Source organism: Aotus nancymaae, unplaced genomic scaffold (assembly GCF_030222135.1).
Source record: "Aotus nancymaae isolate 86718 unplaced genomic scaffold, 86718_ANA_hifiasm-v0.15.2.pri h1tg000016l, whole genome shotgun sequence".
Taxonomy (NCBI): Eukaryota; Metazoa; Chordata; class Mammalia; order Primates; family Aotidae; genus Aotus; species Aotus nancymaae.
This window is the reverse complement of record NW_026988428.1, coordinates 72937631-72958959: the sequence shown is the minus strand read 5'-3', so window position 1 is coordinate 72958959 and position 21329 is coordinate 72937631. Positions and strand designations below refer to the sequence as shown.

The window sequence follows — 21329 nt, the reverse complement described above, 5'->3', positions numbered from 1 at the left end:
GACATATGAAACTGTACGATGGGTTTGGGTCAGGAGAGTACTAAAGTGTTCTGGACAGAGGAAATATATGTGAAGGCTCGGAGGTGAGAAAAATCATGGTGTACTAAAGTCACTACAAAAACTTCTGTAGGTTATATGGGGAGGCAGGAGAGATGAAGCTGGAGAGTGAGGCAGCAAATCAGCAATTAAAAAAGTTTGGAGTTGTTTAGTTTGGAGCTGAAAAGTGACAAGATAAATTCTGGATTTTAGACAAAAGCAATCCAACTTGTGAATGGAGAAGGATTTGAGAGGAGAAATGAGCTGCTGTCAGTTCAGAGTATTTAAATGAGGATACTGGTAATGAGGATGGAGAGACACAGGATTATACTTAGGAAGTGAGAGTAGAAAGAATTAGGATTATTTCTTGATTTTCTTTTTGCTCAGACAACTGAGTAGATGAAGTCATTAATAGAAACCAGGAACACTGAAGAAATAGTGGAGAACAATTTCTTTGAGTTATCAAAGTGAGATGTCCTGCAGGTAGCTAGACGTACTGGCTCGTAACTCAGGAGAGCTGCCGCGTCCTGTGTAAAAGGAAAAGCTATTCCTGGATGATGTCTAAAGCCAGATGGCAGGATTTAGGGGATGGGTTAGACCTGCACTTGTTCATGGAGAAGAGGCGGGTATAAAGTGGCACAGTGAGATTACTGTAAAATATCTGCATTCAAAGGGCTAAAAAAAGAGAGGAAATGCTGGAAAGGATACTTGTTATAAACGCAGCCGGGCACGTTAAAACAAATCACGAAGCACAGGCGGCCAGTCTGGGTGGCTGAGGTTAGACCCGGCGTGTTTCCGAGTGCACAGATACACAAAAAAGAACGGGCCCCTCCTCACCGGAAGCACAACCTCTGCCCTCTGGGGCATTACACATTCCTCCGCGCCGGAAGAACGCGTCGCGCTTCGCCTCGCCTCGCCCAGTCGGCTTACCTCTATCCGTACACTCGTACAGGAGAGATTGTGCCCCTCCCCAATCCCCCACCAAGAGCGAGCCGCGTGGAGTCGTTGGACTGGGCTGAACTTTGGCAGGCAAGGAGAGAAACAGCCACACTGGGCTGCCGGGCAATAAAGAAAGAAGGAAGGGTCAGACACACAAGCTTCGCGCCGCTGCGGAAGGATTCTGTTTCCTGCCGGGGGCGGAGGGATTTGACAGCACGGTAACTTCCGGAAAAGTCCTGAACCTCAGAGGAAAAGCCCTGCGAGAAACAATAACAAACGGGAGGAGGAAGCGATTCTGGGGTTTCTGTGTTGAACAGTTCTCGTCCGTGAAGATGCGCTTCGGCCCGTGTCAGGGGACGTGAACAAACTCAGTGGGCTTCAGCCAGTCTTTCTCCACCCGTTCCCCACGGGGACCCCCCAACCCCGGCTGTTGCAATGGCGGGCGTGGGGCCGGGGGGCTACGCGGCGGAGTTCGTGCCACCCCCAGAGTGCCCTGTCTTTGAGCCGAGCTGGGAGGAGTTCACAGATCCTCTCAGCTTTATCGGTCGCATCCGGCCTTTGGCGGAGAAAACCGGCATCTGCAAAATTCGGCCGCCCAAGGTACCTCAGTCTGTGAAGAGAGAGCGGGAGAAAGAAGAATGGGGGAGTCCATGCCCTGGGTTTAGGCTTACTTTTCTGGTCCTTCTGTTCTTTTATATGTTGTACTCTCCCTGTTTTGCGACAACTGGAGGCTGTTTCTGTATGTTTTTGCCTCGGTTTCTTTTGTGGTCTTATGTAGACACATCTGAACGCGAGCAAGTGGTGTCTCTGGGGCCTCTTCCGCCTAGAACTTGGGAACTGATACTTTTCTCAGCTGTGGGCAAGGGTAACGAAAGGCTTTAGGCCTTTCGTTGAGCAATATGGTGTTTAAAGTACAGTATTATGACATGACATATTCTTTCCTCACGTATCTTCATTATAGTTTGATAGTCGGCTATCTCTTTATTCAAGACCTGCTTGGATCAAATAATTTGCAGGCCTTATCTAAGGGTTAGGGTTTCTCAAAAGGTAATCTGAGCTCTAGTCCCCCAGGATGGTATCGCTAGACAAGAACTCCAGACTAATTATGGCTGCAGTGAAAAGTCTTACCGGGGGGGAAGAGAAGGAGCAGCAATTATTCTAAAATTTAGAGGTTTAGGAAGAATTGGTCTATAATGGAGGTGGAAGGAAATGTTGAAATCTCTTGACATAGGGAACTAAACATCAAGGATTTTAGAATCAGTTATTGCAGATAATTAGGTTTGCCTGTAAGGTTAATTATAATCTCGCCTTTAAGGTAAGGAAAGCAGACACTATTCCTTGTGTGGAGGGAATTAATGCCCCAGGAGGTTGAGTCAGAGTGCTCAAGGTCAAAAGGTGTTTTTCTGTACCCATTAGACCAAGCGCTTTTTAAATGATGTTGCTGGACCACTTGCACCAGGGTCAACTGGATGCTTGTTTAAATGCAGATTTCTGGGCTTCTGGTTGTGAAAGTTTCTGCTTTTTTAGCCACTAATCTTAGATCTGATTCTTCATGTAAGTTGAGGTTTTTGAACCATCGCTTTAGTTATTGGTTATTGAAGACATTTTGCTTTATGTTTGCAAGTCTGGATAAGTTAAAACACCAAATGTGAGATCTTGGGCAAGTGGCAAAGTATATTTTGAACCTAGATCAGTTTTTCTGATTCTAAAATAGACATAATGCTCTCACTATGTTGAATGAATTTGTTTAAGGTTATAGGCTATTCATTTCAAGCAGAAGATTAACAAATAATTGCTGTGATGATATGCAATGCCATCCTCCAAAAACTTCCATTTAACCCTTTTTCTATCATTATGACCTAATGTTAATATCTTAAAGCATTGAAGGTTTTCCTAAATCATGTTTTAATCTACTCTTGAATTTATTCATTAGAAATTCTATTCAAGGTTATTCGATTTAAAAAAAAAGTTTTTTTTTTTAACTTAAAAAATCCTGGAAGCTGAAATAATGCTTTCTCTTTTTCTGTCACATTATCGAAAATAAATCTTGTTTACACTCGGAATTTAGTATTGGTAGATTCTTTAGTTTCCAAGGTAAGGTTTTTTTTTTTTTTTTTTTTCTGCTTCTCACTTTTTAAAATAGGTTTACTACTATTTAGGCCAAATGAAACTATGTTCTTTAGACCCCATGTGAAATATGCTATCTCATTTTAGTTATATCACAGTCTGAAAATTGTCCTTGTTTTGTGTGTTTGCTTACTTTTTTTTTTTTTTTTTTTTTTAATATTTGGGTTTCCAGGAGGTGGGCTTTTAACAAAACATCTGTGTAACATAAAGTGCTCTGTCCCATTACACATAAATTAAAAAATTTGTTTAAATAAATAAGTTCTTTTTCAAAGTTTCTTTTTAATCTTTAATTTTACCCTTTTTTAAAAATATTTTTTTTTCTTTGAGATGGAGTTTCACTCTTGTTGCCCAGGCTGGAGTGCAATTATGTGATCTTGGTTCACTGCAACCTCCTGACTCCTGGGTTCAAGCAGTTCTGCCTCAGCCTCCCAGGTAGCTGGGATTACAGACATGTACCACCATGCCTGGCTAATTTTGTATTTTTAGTGGAGACATGTCTTCTCCACGTTGGTCAGGCTGGTCTCCAACTCCCGACTTCAGGTGATCTGCCTGCCTTGGCCTCTCAAAGTGCTGGGATTACAGGTGTGAGCCACTGCACCCTGCCCCCTTTTTGTTTAAAAAAAATTTTTTTTTTCATTTTGGTAAACTCATATGTTTACTAGACACTGCTTTGTGGTACATGACCTCAGTGAATTTCACTTGAGTAACTTGGGAAAGCATAATTGTGGGATATAAATAGTGGGACTGGTTTGAAGAAGATTGCTTCTCTGAGCAATACAGGTTGAGGGTCCCTACTTTAAAAATTCCAGATCCACCCCCTTACAGTAGATTCATAGTGAGCTAAAAAAAATAAAAATAAAAAATTCCAAATCCAAAATGCTCCAAAATCTGAAACCAGGTTACCCTGAAATATTATTATTCTTTTTCTTTTATAGAGACAGGTTCTTACTCTGTTGCTTGGGCTGGTCTCAAACTCCAGGGCTCAAGTGATTCTCCTGCCTCAGCCTCCCAACGTGCTGGGATTGCAGGTGTGAGCTACTGAGCCTAGCTTGAACAGATTATTTTTTTCATTGTATTAATGGTATGTTGTATTTTTCCTGTTAACTACTTATGTGGGAATAAGTGTAAGGAAATAATTGTTTATTGGTAGCTTGTAAATGCAGAGTCAGAAATGATGGTGATGCCAGACAACCACAGATTGTCCACACGGGTGGCTGAGATAGTGACACCTTTCCTTTCTGATGGTCCAGTGTACACATGCATTATGCACCAAATTATTTAAAATATTGTATAAAATTTCCTTTAGGCTACATGTATAACTTTATGTGAAATAAAAGAATTTTGTATTTAGACTTGCGTCTCATCTCCAATATACCTCATTATGTATATGCAGATATTCCAAAATATGGAAAGTGAAATCCAAAACACTTCTCATCCCAAGCATTTCATGTAAGGGATACTCAACCTGTATTAAAATTATTTTATCTAAAAAATTTGCTCATTTTGTTTCTATAATAAAGAAGACTTACAACTTAGTCTATTATCACCATGATTTGTGGCAAAACCCCCCTTTAAGGGATTAACGCATTCCTTGCTTACATACCACTGTGTTTTGAAAAAAAAACTTTCTATTTAGGACTGGCAGCCTCCATTCGCCTGTGAAGTAAAAAGCTTTCGTTTCACTCCAAGAGTCCAGCGCCTGAATGAACTTGAGGTAAGTGTTATGTCACTATTTCTTCTTCCTGATTCATCTTTATTGTTAGGGCTGTAGGTAGAGAACTTTGCATAACCTAGAGTTTGTGTTAATTGGTACTGACTGGAATAGTTACTTGATGTTTGGAGGAAGAGTATGCTTTTTAAAAACTTGTGCAAAGTAGTTACGGTTTTTCCATTTAACTGAGATCATGAGAAACTATCTGTAGCTCTGTTTCTCTAGTGGAAATGTTCAATGCTTAGCTTCAGAGACTTAGAATTCCTAAATTCTACTTTCTCTAGTGTTTCTTACTCTACTAAAATTTTTGTTAATCTCGGAAGATTCTGTCTCCCTTCGTTCTTGGAAAATGGATTTTTTTTTTTTTTTTGAGACGCAGTTTCGCTCTTGTTACCCAGGCTGGAGTGCAATGGCGCGATCTTGGCTCACTGCAACCTCCGCCTCCTGGGTTCAGGCAATTCTCCTGCCTCAGCCTCCTAAGTAGCTGGGATTACAGGCATGCGCCACCATGCCCAGCTAATTTTTTGTATTAGTAGAGACGGAGTTTCACCATGTTGACCAGGATGGTCTCGCTCTCTTGACCTCGTGATCCACCCGCCTCGGCCTCCCAAAGTGCTGAGATTACAGGCTTGAGCCACCGCGCCCGGCCTGGAAAATGGATTTTTAAATCCTGTTTTAAAACCCTAGTTTTCAAAGTTTTTTTTCTTTTGTTTTGGTTTTGATTTTAATGGAACTTTGTCAGGACTCTTAATCTGATTTATTAAGATCTTCCTTTGGCCAGGTGCAGTGGCTCACGCCTGTGATCCCAGCACTTTGGGACGCCAAGGTGGGTGGATCACAAGGTCAGGAGTTCGAGACCAGCCTGGCCAATATGATGAAACCCCATCTCTAGTGAAAATACAAAAATTAGCTGTGTGTGGTGGTGGGCCCCTGTAGTCTCAGCTACTTGGGAGGCTGAGGCAGGAGAATTGCTTGAACCCAGGAGGCGGAGGTTGCAGTGAGCTGAGATCGCGCCATTGCACTCAGCTGGGCAACAGAGTGAGACTCCATTTCACACACACACAAAAGATCTTCCTCTAAGTATTACTAATTTATCTTACGTTTTCTAAATAGAAGACTATGTATTGCTGTTTTTCTTGTCTCCTGATTTTTAGAAGGTTCTTCATTATGATATGAAAACTTTTAGAGTACAGAAGGAAAATCATTGATAGCAAAGGTTTATTATGTCATTCTGAGTTTTTTTTTTCTTTTCCCTCAAAACATTTCTGAGAGTTTACTACATACTTTTTTTTTTTTTTTTTTTTGAGGCAGAGTATCGCTTTGTCACACAGATGAGAGTGTAGTGGTGTGATCTTGGCTCACTGCAACCTCTACCTCCCAGGTTCAAACGATTCTCCTGCCTCAGCCTCCCTAGTAGCTGGGATTACAGCCACCATGCCCGGCTAATTTTTGTATTTTTAGTAGAAACGGAGTTTTACCATTTTGTCCAGGCTGGTCTGGAACTCCAGACCTCAGGTGATCCGCCCGCCTCAGCCTCCCAAAGTGCTGGGTTTATAGACGTGAGCCACCGTGCCTGGCCACAATACATATTTTTTCTTTTTAGTCTCTTGTAATTAGATACTTGATGAAGCATCTTAATATAGATGAGGTAGAGGGTTGATGCACCAAAAGCGTGCATATTTACCTGTGGATGAAATGACAGAATGTTAGAGACTGAGGAGGAGCTGATTTACTGAATTTTCTGGTCAGCATAAAGTTGAACAAACTTCAAAAAACTGTTTTGGTTGCCAGTATAACTTTTAGAATAAAGCAGAGTAACTTTTTTGCCTGAATGAATAAAGTTTGTTAGAAGTCTTTTGCATCTTTATTATTGGCTGGTTTTACAGGGTTGGACTAAGCAATAATGAGAAGTCTTTGAATTTCTTTAGAGAAATGAGTACCTCTGTTACAGCAGACTCCAACGTTTTTGGCACTAGGGACTGGTTTCATGGAAGTCAGTTTATCCACGGATGGATGGGGGTATGGGGGTTGGTTTTGGGATGAAACTGTTCCACCTCAGGTCATCAGACATTTGTTAGATTCTCATAAGGATTGCACAACCTAAATCCCTTGCATATGCAGTTCACAGTAGGGTTTGTGGGAATGCTTGCCTGCTCTCCTGCCCGCTGCTGCAGCTCACCTCCTGCTGTGCGGCTGGGTTCCTAACAGGCCACTGATGGGTACCAGTCCACAGCCCGGGGTTTGGGGACACTTGCTCTGTTATACTCATTCCTTTCAATCATAACTTAGTTCTTATTTCTGTATTTTAATAATTTTAGGCAATGACCAGAGTGAGACTGGATTTCTTGGATCAACTAGCAAAATTTTGGGAACTTCAAGGATCTACTCTGAAGATCCCTGTGGTAGAGAGAAAAATCCTGGATCTGTATGCTTTGAGCAAGGTGAGGCTTATACTGGTTTAGAAATTAGAGCAGAGGCTTGTGAATTTAGGAATTTAAGATGAATTTGGTGGGAAACAGTGCTTCCAATGGAGGATTTGTTTGACAGATGCCCTAGCTGGGCTTGGTGGCACGTGCCTATAATCCCAGCTACTTAGAAGGCTGAGGCAGGAGAATTGCTTGAACCTGGGAGGCGGAGGTTGAGGTGAGCCGAGATGGCTCCACTGCACTCCAGCCAGGGCAATAAGAGTGAAACTCCATCTCAAAAAAAAAAAAAAAAAAAGCACATTTGAATAAATGGAAATGACAGACCTCAAAGTTATCTTTAAAAGTTACTTTATATTTGTTAATGAGATTAATATTTAATCACTAAACACTAATACTCATCAGGCTCTGTGATATACAATATGCAAAATAAATGACTATAGCCTGCTAATATTATGTTGTGCTGAGTGTACAATGTTCTGTGTTGAGCTTGTTGTCTTTTTTTGTTGTTGTTGTTACTTAATTGAAAATTTGGGCCAGGCACAGTGGCTCACGCCTGTCATCTGAGCACTTTCGGAGGTTGAGGTGGGAGGATACTTGAGCCTAGGAGTTAAGAGACTAGCCTGGCAACATGGCAAAACCCTGACTCTGCTAAACATACGAAAAAGTTAACTGTGCATGGTGGTGCACACCTGTAGTCTCAACCACTCAGGAGGCTAAGGTTGGAGGATCACGAGTCCGGAATACAGTGAGCTGTGATTATGCCACTGCACTCCAGCCTGGCGCCTGGTGACGGAGTGAGACTCTGTCTCAAAAAGAATAAAAAATAAAAAATAAAAATAAAAATAAATAAAAGGACTCATGTTACTCACCATTCTTATGTGTAGTGTATATTAGTTTCGTTAATACCTATACGTAGTGTTAATGGCTAATTGAGGCCAGCATTGTTGGGTAGGATGAACAATAGCTCAGAAACTTAAGGGTGAAGAGTTTAGATAAGTTTTCGCCCAAATTGTGTTAACTTTTTAACATTATATTCCCTAATGTGAAGAAAACTAACTGACCTGAAAGCTGAGATTATAATAACATTGAAATATGTTTTGTTAATACAATAATACAAATTTATTATTGCTTAATTATCTGAGAAATTTTGCAAAACAGCTTCTTTTTGTGGCCTTCCATATCTTACAATTTATATGCTATTTTGAAACAGAAATTTATTCTCATTTAAATTGCAGAGTTAATTTTGGAAGATTTCACTTTCAAGGAAAAAAGTAAGAGTAATCAGCCATGTGTGGTGGTTCATGCCTATAATCCTGGCACTTTGGGAGGCTGAAGTGGAAGGATTGCTTGAACTTAGGAGTTCGAGACCAGCCTGGGCAACATAGTGAGACTCTGTCTCTACAAAAAATTAAAAAATAAATAATCTGGGCATGGTGGTGGATTCCTATAGTCCTAGCTAATCAGGAGGCTAAGGCAGGAGGATCTCTTGAGCCGGGAGGTCAAGACTGCAGTGAACCATCATCACTCTACTGCATTTTAGCCTGGGTGACAGAGCAAGACCCTGTCTCCAAAAAAAAAGTTAGAATAATCATATTTAAGTTATCTTTTATGATACGTTTTAAAATTAGTGTCAGGTCAGAATTCTCTTGCTTAAAAATTTGGGAAGTATGGTCTAATGCTAAAATACAGCTTGAGACTTAGTCAGGTGATGATGTTAGTAAGCACTGTGCCAAGAGTGGTCTACTGTAGTTATATGAAAACCTGTGGTACTCAAGAACAAATTATGCTAAATTTGAGGGGTGGATTTCTTATAGGGAACTATTAGGATAAAAATTTGTTTTAGGCCGGGCGCGGTGACTCACGCCTGTAATCCCAGCACTTTGGGAGGCCGAGGCGGGTGGATCACGAGGTCAAGAGATCGAGACCATCCTGGTCAACATGGTGAAACCCTGTCTCTACTAAAAATACAAATTAGCTGGGCACAGTGGCGCGTGCCTGTAACCCCAGCTACTCAGGAGGCTGAGGCAGGAGAATTGCCCGAACCCAGGAGGCGGAGGTTGCGGTGAGCCGAGATCGCGCCATTGCACTCCAGCCTGGGTAACAAGAGCGAAACTCCGTCTCAAAAAAAAAAAAAAAAAAAAAAAAATTTGTTTTAAGAACTTTATTTCTTTTTTTTTTTTTTTTTTTTTTTTGAGACGGAGTTTCGCTCTTGTTACCCAGGCTGGAGTGCAATGGCGCGATCTCGGCTCACCGCAACCTCCGCCTCCTGGGTTCAGGCAATTCTCCTGCCTCAGCCTCCTGAGTAGCTGGGATTACAGGCACGCGCCACCGTGCCCAGCTAATTTTTTGTATTTTAGTAGAGACGGGGTTTCACCATGCTGACCAGGATGGTCTTGATCTCTCGACCTCGTGATCCACCCGCCTCGGCCTCCCAAAGTGCTGGGATTACAGGCTTGAGCCACCGCGCCCGGCCAGAACTTTATTTCTTTATTTTGACGTTTTTATTCAGTCAGAACTTACCTATTACATTTTGCTGTATGATGCTGTTTAAGGTTCTGAATGTGTTTGACTGTTACTTGAATAAAATACAAAACATTTTCAAAAATTGACCAGGGGTAGTGGCTTACACCTGTAATCCCAGCACTTTGGAAGGCTGAGGTGGGTGGATCGCCTGAGGTCAAGAGTTCAAGACCAGCCTGGCCAACATGATGAAAACTTGTCTCTACTAAAAATACAAAAATTAGCTGGGTGTGGTGGTAGGCACCTGTAATCCCAGCTACTCGGAAATTTCAAGCAGGAAGTTGCTTGAAACCAGGAGGCAGAGATTGCAGTGGGCTTGAGATAGCACCACTGTACTCCAGCCTGGGCAACAAAAGTGAAACTGTCTCAAAAAAACAATTTGTTTTTCAAAAATTATTATTATTATTATTATTTATTTTTTATTTTTTTGAGACGGAGTTTTGCTCTTGTTAGGCTGGAGCGCAATGGCGCGATCTCGGCTCACCGCAACCTCTGCCTCCTGGGTTCAGGCAATTCTCCTGCCTCAGCCTCCTGAGTAGCTGGGACTACAGGCGTGCGCCACCATGCCCGGCTAATTTTTGTATTTTTTAGTAGAGACGGGGTTTCACCTTGTTGACCAGGATGGTCTCGATCTCTTGACCTTGTGATCCACCCACCTTGGCCTCCCAAAGTGCTGGGATTATAGGCGTGAGCCAGTGCGCCTGGCCCTATTTTTTATTTTTTTGATTTGGAGTTTCACTCTTGTTGCCCAGGATAGAGTGTAATGTTACAATCTCGGCTCACTGCAACCTCCGCCTCCTGGGTTCAAGCGATTCTTCTGCCTCAGCCTCCAAGTAGCTGGGATTACAGGCATGTCCCACTATGCCTGGCTAATTTTGTATTTTTAGTAGAGACGGGGTTTCTCGATGTTTGTCAGGCTGGTCTCAAACTCCGAACCTCAGGTGATATGCCCGCCTCAGCTTCCCAAAGTGCTGGGATTACAGGAGTCAGCCACCACGCCTGGCCCTCAAAATTTATTTTATCATTAATAACAATATGTTGTGGTACTCTTTAATGAAGCTCTTCCCACTTTTGTTTTTTCTTTTAGAAAAGTCTCACTTTGTTGCCCAGATTGGAGTGCAGTGGCACAATCTTGGTTCACTGCAACCTCCAACTCCCAGATTCAAGTGATTCTCATACCTCAGCCTCCTGAGTAGATGGGGCTGTGATTACAGGCACGTGCCACCACACCTGGCTAATTTTTGTGTTTTTAGTAGAGATGCGGTTTTACCACATTGGCCAGGCTGGTCTTGAGCTCCTGACCTCAAATGATCTATCAACCTTGGCCTCCCAAAGTGTTGGGATTACAGGTGTGAGCCACTGTGCCCGGCCACATTTTTATTTCTTATTTTCATAAATACCCTAAGGAATTTACTAGAGTGTTTATTAATCGTGTAAGTAGTAATCTATTAAATTGAAACTTTTGGTATCAGTGATTTTTCAATTAAAAGATAAACCTCAGGTTTAATCTGATGGTAAATTAAATTGCATTATTTGGTTTTCTTTTCCTTTCTTTTTTTTTTTTTTTTTGAGACAGTGTCTTCCTGTCACCCAGGCTAGAGTGCAGTAGCACGATCTCAGCTTACTGCAACCTCCTGCCTCCTGATTCAAGCGATTCTCCTGACTTAGCCTCTGCAGCAGCTGGGACTACAAGCATGTGCTATCATGCCTGGCTGATTTTTGTATTTTTAGTGGAGACAGGGTTTCACCATGTTGGCCAAGCTGGTCAAGAACTCCTGACCTCAAGTGATTGCCCATCTCACCCTCTCAAAGTGCTGGGATTACAGGCAAGAGCCACTGAGCCCGGTCATATTTTTCTGGTTTTCTAAAGTTACAGAATTTCAAAGTCAGTAAAGGGCTTTTAGAGGTAACCTAGTCTGAATACTTAGTTGTTTACAATTCTCCTTATAACATTTGTCATTCAGACTGTTTAACACCGTCTTGAGAATCCCATTTTCCCTTTTAAGGTTCATACTACTAATGAAGTACACTTTATTGAAATATTCGGAAAAAAACCTGGGTGCGGTGGCTCATGCCGGTAATCCTAGCACTTTGGGAGGCCGAGGTGGGTGGACCACCTGAGGTCAGGAGTTCAAGACCAGCCTGGCCAACATGGTAAAACCCCATCTTTAAAAATAAATAAATAAATAAATAAAAGAATGAAATATTTGGAAAACTTACTGAAAATATGTTGTGATTAAAGGTTAAGTGTGCTTATCTGAGGGTTTATTGGAGTCCTGTCTTTTGTGGGGTTTTTTAAGTCCTCATGGACATCTCTTTCCCCTAACCTGTGAGAATGTTTGCAAAACAGATTTAAAGCTAAAAGGCAGACAAACTTCAATTTATAGTTGTTTTGTTTATAATACTTTTGTTCCCTAAATGTCATTGTGAGATATCTGCTTCTCACATTAACTTTTTTCTTTTATATTGAGATGTAACTTACAGTGTAATGCACAAATTTTAAGTGTACAGTTCAATAAATCTTCATATATGTATATACCTGTTTTGTAGCCATCACCCAGATCAAGATACATAACTTTTTTTTTTTTTTTTTGAGATGGAGTCTTGCTCTGTCACCCAGGCTGGAGTGCAATGACGTGGTCTCAGCTCACTGCAGCCTCCACCTCCAGGGTTCAGGCGATTCTCCTGCTTCAGCCTCCCAAGTAGCTGGGATTCTCCACCACACCCAGCTACTTTTTCTATTTAGTAGGGACAGGGTTTCACCATGTTGGCCAGGCTGGTCTTGAACTCCTGATCTTGTGATCCACCTGCCTCGACCTCCCAAAGTGCTGGGATTACAGGTGTGAGCCACTGCGCCTGGCCGATACATAACATTTTTATAGCACTCTAGTGGGTTCTTTCATCTCCCTCCCAGTCAATACTTCACAAAAGTAATTTATTCTGACCCTTATCAATGGGTGACTATTTCATTAACATGACATTTTATTCCAGCAAGAGGCTTGGGCTGAAAACTGCAGAAAATACCGAGAGTTCGTATGTTTTAAGGTTGTTAGTGGTGTCCTTTCTTTTTTTAAAAAAAGTTTATTTTTGGCTGACAGTTTATTGGCATCTATTGAGTTTGTTTTTTATAGATATGATTTGAAAATACTATGATTCCCATTGCATTTTAATGGGAAGCAAATTTTCAGTCTTCTGAGTCATTAAATCATCAATGTGATGGTTTCCTGTTTTGATTAAATCACATCTTTTTCCCTATTATTTTTGATAATAAAAAGTATTACTAGGCCAGGTGCGGTGGCTTATGCCTGTAATCCCAGCACTTTGGGAGGCTGAGGTGGGTGGATCATGAGTTCAAGATCGTAATCTTGAACTGGCCAACATGGTGAAAACCCATCTCTACTAAAAATACAAAAATTAGCTAGGTGTGGTGACTTGCGCCTGTGATACCAGCTATTCAGGAGGCCGAGGCAGGAGAATTGCTTGAATCCCAGAGGTGGAGGTTTCGGTGAGCCTAGATCACACCACTGCACTCCAGCCTGGTGACAGAGTGAGACTCCATCTAAAAAAAAAAAAAAAAAAAAAAAAAAAAAGTATCACTTGGAATGCCTGTAATTTAACAGACTTCTATATTACTAATTACTGTTTTTATAACCACTTCAGCAAGAAGCGTTCAATCTAGCCCTTCTCTTTAAAACATTTTTATTCTGTGTCAAAGTAGTATACTTTTAAAAAACAAGGATTTGGCTGGGTATGGTGGACTCACACTTGTAATCCCAGCACTTTGGGAGGCCAAGGCAGGAGGATCATTTGAGTACAGGAGTTCTAGACCAGCCTCCTGTAGGAGACCCTATGTCTCTACAAAAAAAATTTTAAAAGATTACCTGATTGTAGTGGCACATGCCTATAGTTGCACCTACTCGAGAAGCTGAAGCTGGAGGATCGCCTGAGTCTAGGAGTTTGGGGCTATGATACCTCTGATTGCACCACCTGGGCGACAGAGTAAGACCCTGTTTCTTAAAAAAAAAGAAAAAAAAGAAGATGGCTTAAAATGAAAATCAGCATCTCCCTTCATCTCCACCCCATTCCCACTCCTCAGAACTAATCACTTTCAGTTCTTTTAGTGGTTTCTGATTTTGATCTTCATATTTCCAAACAATATGCTCATTATGCTATTTTTTCTTTTCTCAGCTTTAAATATTATATACTGATTTCCTACTGTTAAAGATGGAGAATGGGTGTAAGAGATCTTAAGTCCTCCCATACTTTATGTTTCTTTTCCCCTTCTAGTGTAGTTACATTAATTTTTTATTAATCTAAAATTAATACTGTAAAAAATACATTTTCAAACTTTCCAGCAGAAGTATACATCGCTCATTATGGTTCTACCCATCAGATAATCTGTCAGCTTTATTTTCTTGGAGTCATTCTTCCTGGAGTCTTTTTTACCTCAAAACTTGACTGGTTGTTTTTTAAAGTTCAGCTGTCAGTCTGGAACTTCCTTTTATTGCCATCATTCTGGGAATTCCTTGGCCTCCCTCCTTGTTGCAAGTCTTCCTTTTACTTGGTTTACTCTCATTTTGGTGAAACATTTCTTCTGCTAGTTTCATGAGAAAGATAGTAGTGGGATGTAAATTTTTTAGGACTTCTTGCTTGTGTAAAAATGTTCTGCCCTTATACTTTATAAGTAGTTTGATGGGGTTTAAAAGTCTAGATTGTAAATCATTTTACCGTAGTATTTGGAAAGCTTTACTCCATTGTCTTGGTGAGAACGATGCTATATTAATTCTTGTGGTTTTTTTTTGTGATTTTTTTTTTCGTGACTTTTTTTTTTCTTGAAGATTTAGGATCTTATCTTTATTCCCAGGGCTTTGAAATTTCACAGTGATGTGTATTGGTATGTGTTTATTTTCATTCACTGTTTTTATGGCTCTCAATAACCTTTCTTATCTGATAACTCATTTCTTCCAGTTCTTCTAATTTTTCCTGTATTCTTTGATAAGTTTATTATTTTTTCTCTTCTTCTGGACTCTTTATGAGTTAGATGTTAGACTTGTTAGGCTGGTCCTCTAATTTACTTACCTATTGCTTTCTTAGTTCAGCATCCCTTCTGTTCAAACTTTGCTGAGGGTAAATCTCTAGTTTTCTGCTGGGGCTAGAGAGGGATAGTTGCCTGGAGGAGGTCTAACTGCTTTTACACAGGTCTTCACAATCTCATTCTTGCTGCATTGCCACCCTTAATTTTAGAGGTACTGCTGCTTTCACTTCTTAAGCCTTTTTTTTTCTTTTTTTTAGAAAAGGGAGGAAGGGCATCCTCTTAAGCCTTTCCAGGTTCTATGTTGCAAAAGCTTCTCTGGCTTTTCTCTGTTGCAGGGCACTTAGTTTTAAACTTGTAGTTTGAAAGTACATCTGGTTTGTCTGTTTTTGTTATTGTTTTGGCTTGTTAGATATCACTAGCTTCAAAATATCGTTTACATTTGTTTGTATGTGGTTCCTTTGTTGCTCTATTTGACCGCTTGAGAGGATGCCTTTTTGTTTCTTTCTGGTCTTTCTACTGGAGTCTTTAGAGGGATCTTTTAAGTAGAAGACTGTTCTTTAGGTACGTTAAAACTGTCTCTATTCCCAGCCATTTTGGTCTTGAGCGATATTACTTTTTGGTCAAGTTTTGATAAAGGGCTTGTCTTCATTGTGTTCAGTTCAAGTGCATGCCATATGTCTTTTTATAGAGCAGGGTTCATAGTGATATTTCTGGTGACAATGCTGTGATGTAGTACATGGCAAATGTTTGGAATAAATGGTTTATATTTTATATTTTATTTTTATTTATTTGTTTTTGAAACAGAGTCTCACTCTGTTGCCCAGGCTGGAGTGCAGTGACCTGATCCCAGCTCACAGCAACCCCCGACTCCTAGGTTCAAGTGATTCTCCTGCTTCAGCCTCCCAAGTAACTGGGATTACAGGTGCCTGCCACCATGCCTGGCTAATTTTTGTACTTTTAGTAGAGACAGGGTTTCACCGTGTTGGCCAGGCTAGTTTTGAACTCCTGACCTCAGGTGATCCACCCCTGTCAGCCTCCCAATGTACTGGGATTATAGGCATGAGCCACCGTGCCCTGGTTTATATTTTAAAATTATGCATGATAATCCTTGAATCTGTCAGCTTAAGAAAAACAGGTATAAGATTTTGCCTGTTTTTTGGTTAGATTGTTAGAGTATTGTATACATGGAGCCTAAGTAATGGTTTTGTTTTCTATGTGAGATAGTTTATTCCTTTGTCATGGCCATATCCTGGCTGCTACTAATCACCAGAACTGAGTGGGACATCATGACTGGATCCATACAGATATATCATAACTAATGGAAATTTAGCTTGAAATGCTTTCAATACAAAGCAGATTATTATGTAAAAGTGATTATTGTATGGGATAGTAAAGATTATGAAGGCTTCTTTTGCCTCCCTGAGTTCCTTTTTTTCTCTTCCTCCTTTGTTCACTTTGCTTCAGCCACATTGGCTTCCTTATTTTTCTCAAACACTCTTGGTATGTTTCTGACTTAGAGCCTTTGCTTTGTCTGTTAGCTTTATATCTGCTGGTTAACTACTTCACTCCCTTCAAGACTTTGTTCAAATTTCATCTTTATAATAAGCCTTTTTGTGATCATTTAATACTTTAATTTACCCTTACTCTGTTACTTGGAGGCCCCTTGACTGCTTTTTAATTTCTTCTTTAATATTACTTCAAAATTTATATATTATGTTCATTGTTTATTGTCTATCTTCCTCCACTAGAATGTAACCTCCATGAGGACAAAGCTCTTTGTTTTATTTATAAATGTATCTCAGGTACCTAGAATAGTAGCTGGCAGTATAGAAGCATTGGAAAGGTAAGTGTTGAATTAAAGGCATTCTAATCTATCCAGTTGCTTCCAGACAGCCCTTTATTGAAACCACTTTCATTGTGTCTTTCTCTTTACTTTTAGCTTTGAAAAATAATTTTTTTCTCTGTATAATTTTCCCCTGGTTGATTCTTTTAACAGAGAGGGCTTCTCTGGGGATGTGATAAGAGGAGCTAAAGAACTAAAGAGATATGTTCAACTCTTATGCATATGAATTAGTGTTTCTACCAAGCTTTCAGATAGTTCACTGGAGGAAAATTATACTTTGGCCATAGGTTCATTTTTGTTTATAATATCCCAACACAAGAGTTGAAACATTTTCTTCGCTTAATTTCAGTACATTTACCCTCTCCCTCCATTTGTCCATACTTATAGACATTTATAATACAGCAACATTGGTATAGTACTTTATCCTGGTGCTTTTCATGTTTTATTTTATTTGTCCTCACAATAGCCTTGTAAGGAGGTGTAGGCACTGTTGTTACCATTTTAATGATGGTAATGAAATTGAATTGCAAATTACGTAACTTTGGCAAGGTCATATAACTATTTTTTTTTTCTTGAGACAGGGTCTTGCTTTTGCTGAGGCTGGAGTTCAGTGGCATGATCTGGCTCACAGCAGCCTCCTCCTCCCAGGTTCAAACGATTCTCCTTCCTCAGCTTCCTTAGTAGCTGGGACTACAGGCACACACCACCACCTTTGGCTAATTTTTGGTATTTTTAGTAGAGACAAGGTTTCACCTTGTTGGCTGGACTGGTCTCAAACTCCTGACCTCAGGTGATCTGCCTGCTTCAGCTTCCCAAAGTTCTGGGATTACAGACATGAGCCCCACCACGCCTGACCAAGGTCATATAACTATTAAGTGACAGAACTAGAATTTGAATACTGGCAAGTCTGTCTCCAGAGTCTTCTCGTAGTCTTTTTTTTTTTTTTTTTTTTTTGAGGCAAAGTCTTGCTGTGTTGCCAGGCTGGAGTGCAGTGGAGCGATCCCGGCTCACTGCAACTTTTGTTTTCTGGTTTTAAGCAATTCTCCTGCCTCAGCCTCCCCAGTAGTTGGGACTGCAGGCATGCACCACCATGCCCGGCTAAGTTTTTTACTTTTAGTAGAGACGGGGTTTCACTATATTGGCCAGGATGGTCTTGATCTCTTGACCTCGTGATCCGCCTGCCTCGGCCTCCCAAAGTTCTGGGATTACAGGCATGAGCCACCGCACCTGGCCCTCATAGTCTTTTTTAAAAAACTTGTAGTACGTATAACATCAACATTTAAAAATACACAGTTCAGTGGCATTAAGTGTACTTACAGTGTTGTACAGTTATCACCACTACATAGTTCCAGGACTTCCTCCCTTGCACCACCCCTGGTAACTTCTGTTATGCTTTCCGTCTCTATGAATTTGCTTACTCTATGTACCTTATATAAATGGCATTATATAGTAGTCATCCTTTTGTGTCTGGCTTATTTTACCTACAATATTTTCAAAATTCATTAATGTTTGGCATGTATCAGAATTTTCTTTTTAAGGCAGAATAATAATCCATTGTATGTTTATTATACTACATTTTGTTTATTCACTTATCTGTTGATAAACTTTTGAGTTAGTTCTGTTTTGACTCTCAAGAATAATGCTGCTGTGAATACTGGTGTGCAAGAATCTGTTTGAGTCCCTCCTTTCAGTTCTTTGAGTGTATACCTAGAAGTGAAATTGCAGGATCATATGGTAATTTTATGTTTAACTTTTAACTATCTTTTTTTCTTTTTTTTGAGACAGGGTCAGTTGAGACAGGGTTACCCAGACTGGAGTGCAGTGGTATGATCATGGCTCACTGTAGCCTTGATCTCCTGTGCTCTCCTGTGCCTCGGCCTCCCAAGTAGCTGGATCTACAGGTGCACCTCTTTTTTTTTGGAGATGGAGTCCCACTCTGTTGCCCAGACTAGAGGGAATGGGACAATCTCAGCTCACTACAGCCTCTGCCTCCTGGGTTGAAGTGATTCTTGGGCCATAGCCTCCTGAGTAGCTGGGATTATAGGTGTGCACCACCATGCCTGGCTAATTTTTTGTATTTTTGTTTTTGAAAAGTTAAAAATTCCCTAATTTTTTATTCCTGATATCACTATCACAATTTACACGGCAATATACCTGATGTAATGAAAAGAAAAAAAGAAAAAGCTACAACAGATAAAAGACCTCAGGAATGTACATCTAATTGACACTACATTGCATTAATCAATAGCTGCACTTTCTGCAAACTGTGACTATGACAGTCCTGAACAAGAAGGGTTTTTTGTTTAAGCTGCAGTAACTTTTCTGACTATGGATCATCGCTCCTTCTATGGTGGATTTTTACAGTTCCTCTAATGCATTTGGGACGACTGTTTCAAAGTAACCTGCAGCTTTCCTGACAACTCCTCACTCTCTCTCCTGCTAAGAACTGTAGCCCTTTTCTGCTGCTTTTAGAACCTTCTGCTACCATAGCCACCGCTTCCACCACCAGATCCATAACCACCACCATAGGGACTGCCCTAGCTTCTTCCACCAAAACTGCCCACTTTCATGGGTCCATAATTTGATTGCTGTTGTCCACTAGTCCACTATAATTTCCAAAATCATTGTAGTTCCCACCACCACCATAGTTACCACCGCCAAAATTTCCTCCTTCATTGTAACTGTCATATCCTCCACCACCGCCACCATATCCACCACCTTGGTTTCCATATCCTGGTCCACCACTACCACCATAGACCCCTCTACTACTATAACCAGGACCCCTGCCATAGTTGCCACCATCACCAAATCCATTATATCCACCATCACCTCCTCCATAACTACCTCTGCTGCCACCATCTCCACCACCATAACCTCCTCTTCCACCAAAGTTTCCACCACGGCCAAAATTACCTCCACCACCTCCAAAGTTTCCTCCGCGACCCATAAAATTGCCAGATCCACCTCCACCACCTCTCTGTGATCCAGCAGACTGCATCTCTTGGTTAGAAAGGGCCCTTCACAGTTATGCCCATTAATAGTGTGGTATTTCTGAACAACAATTTTATCAACTGTATCATGATCATCGAAAGTTACAAAAGCAAATCCTCTCTTTTTTCCACTCTGCCTGTCTTCCATAACTTCTATGGTTTCAATCTTGCTGTACTTTTCAAAGTAGTGTCTCAAATTATACTCTTCCATATCTTCTTTAATACCACCAACGAAAATTTTCTTCACTGTTAGATGGGTGCCAGGCTTTACAGAATCCTCTCTAGAAACAGCTCTCTTTGGTTCCACTACACGCCCATCAACCTTGTGTGGTCGAGCACACATTGCTGCATCCACCTCTTCAACACAAGAATTAGTCACAAAACCAAAGCCCCTGGAACGTTTGGTTTGGGGATCTCTCATTAACACACAATCTGTAAGTGTGCCCCATTTCTCAAAATGTTCTCTTAAACTATCATCTAGTTTCAAAGTTCAGACCACTAATAAACAGTTTTCTCAACTGCTCTGGTTCCTTTGGATTATGGCCCTCCTCCCCCCGGTGGCAATAGCTGGAGTTGGGCTGGGGGCGACCAGGTGGCAGTTTTACCTCCATTTTGAGACCGGACTCGCCTCTTCCAACTCGAGTTCAATATCTTTTTTTTTTTTTTTTTTTAGGAAGAGATGGGGTTTCACTATGTTGCCCAGGCTGGTCTTGAACTCCTGACCTCAGGCTGTTTGCCCACCTCTGCCTTCCAAAGTCCTGGATTACAGGCATGAGCCACCCTGCCTAACCTGCTCAGCTAATTTTTAATTTTTTTTTTGTAGAGTTGGAGGTCTTACTATATTACCCAGGCTGGTTTGGAACTCCTGGGCTCAAGCAATTCTCCTGTCTTGGCCTCCCAAAGTGCTAGAATTACAGATATGAGTCACTGTGCCTGGCTTTAACTTTTTTTTATGTAGTAAGATACAATAACATATGCCCAAATAGGAGAAACTGAGTTCAAATACTGTGTCAGAGTCTCCTTTATTCTCAGTGAAATTGAAAACTGCCTGTACAATTGTGTCACTTAATGATAGGGATATGTTCTGAAAAACATGGCCATTTCATTATTGTGCAATCGTCATTGAAGGTACTTAATACAAACCTAGATGGTATGGCCTACTGTACACCTGGGTTCTGTGTTGTAGCCTGTTGCTCCTAGGCTACAAAGCTGTACACCCTGTTACTGTACCGAATACTGTAGGCAGTGTAACACAATGGTAATATATTTGTGTATGCATCTAAACACAAAGGTGCAGTAATAATATGGTAGTATAATCTTATGGGAGCACTGTTGTATATGTGGTCTATATTTGACCAAAATGTTATGCAGCACATGATGGTGTTTTAGAATGTAAGAGATGTATAATAACAGCTTCTGGACGTTAAGGAGCTTGGAAGCATGTTCTGTATGGTGCCTGGCTTGATGTGAACATTCAGCCAAGTTAGCCAATTTATCTTATTTTCTACCTTAATATATTCTGTACTCCATATCAATAAATATACTTCAGCCTAACCTTTCCTCAGTGTTCCTTCATAATCTTCCATATAAAACCCTGGTCCTTTTGAAAAATTATAGCCTGGTTTTCGAAACTGTTCTTTTTTTTTTTTTTTTTTTGAGACGGAGTTTTGCTCTTGTTACCCAGGCTGGAGTGCAAAGGCGC

General features: G+C 40.7%; 1 protein-coding gene and 1 pseudogene across 1 annotated transcript in view; one reads left to right on the top strand and one right to left on the bottom strand.

Moving 5' to 3' along the window:
* Window positions 1–979: 979 nt before the first annotated feature.
* Window positions 980–21329, top strand: part of KDM5A (lysine demethylase 5A) — a 99964-nt gene continuing 79614 nt past the window's right edge. The window contains exons 1-3 of the mRNA XM_012438934.3: window positions 980–1575; window positions 4739–4816; window positions 7132–7254. Of these exons, the coding sequence (XP_012294357.2) occupies window positions 1411–1575; window positions 4739–4816; window positions 7132–7254 (366 nt within the window). The 5' untranslated portion in view covers window positions 980–1410. The remainder of the gene's footprint in view (window positions 1576–4738; window positions 4817–7131; window positions 7255–21329) is intronic.
* On the bottom strand, window positions 18953–20238 carry LOC105707867 (heterogeneous nuclear ribonucleoprotein A3-like; annotated as a pseudogene).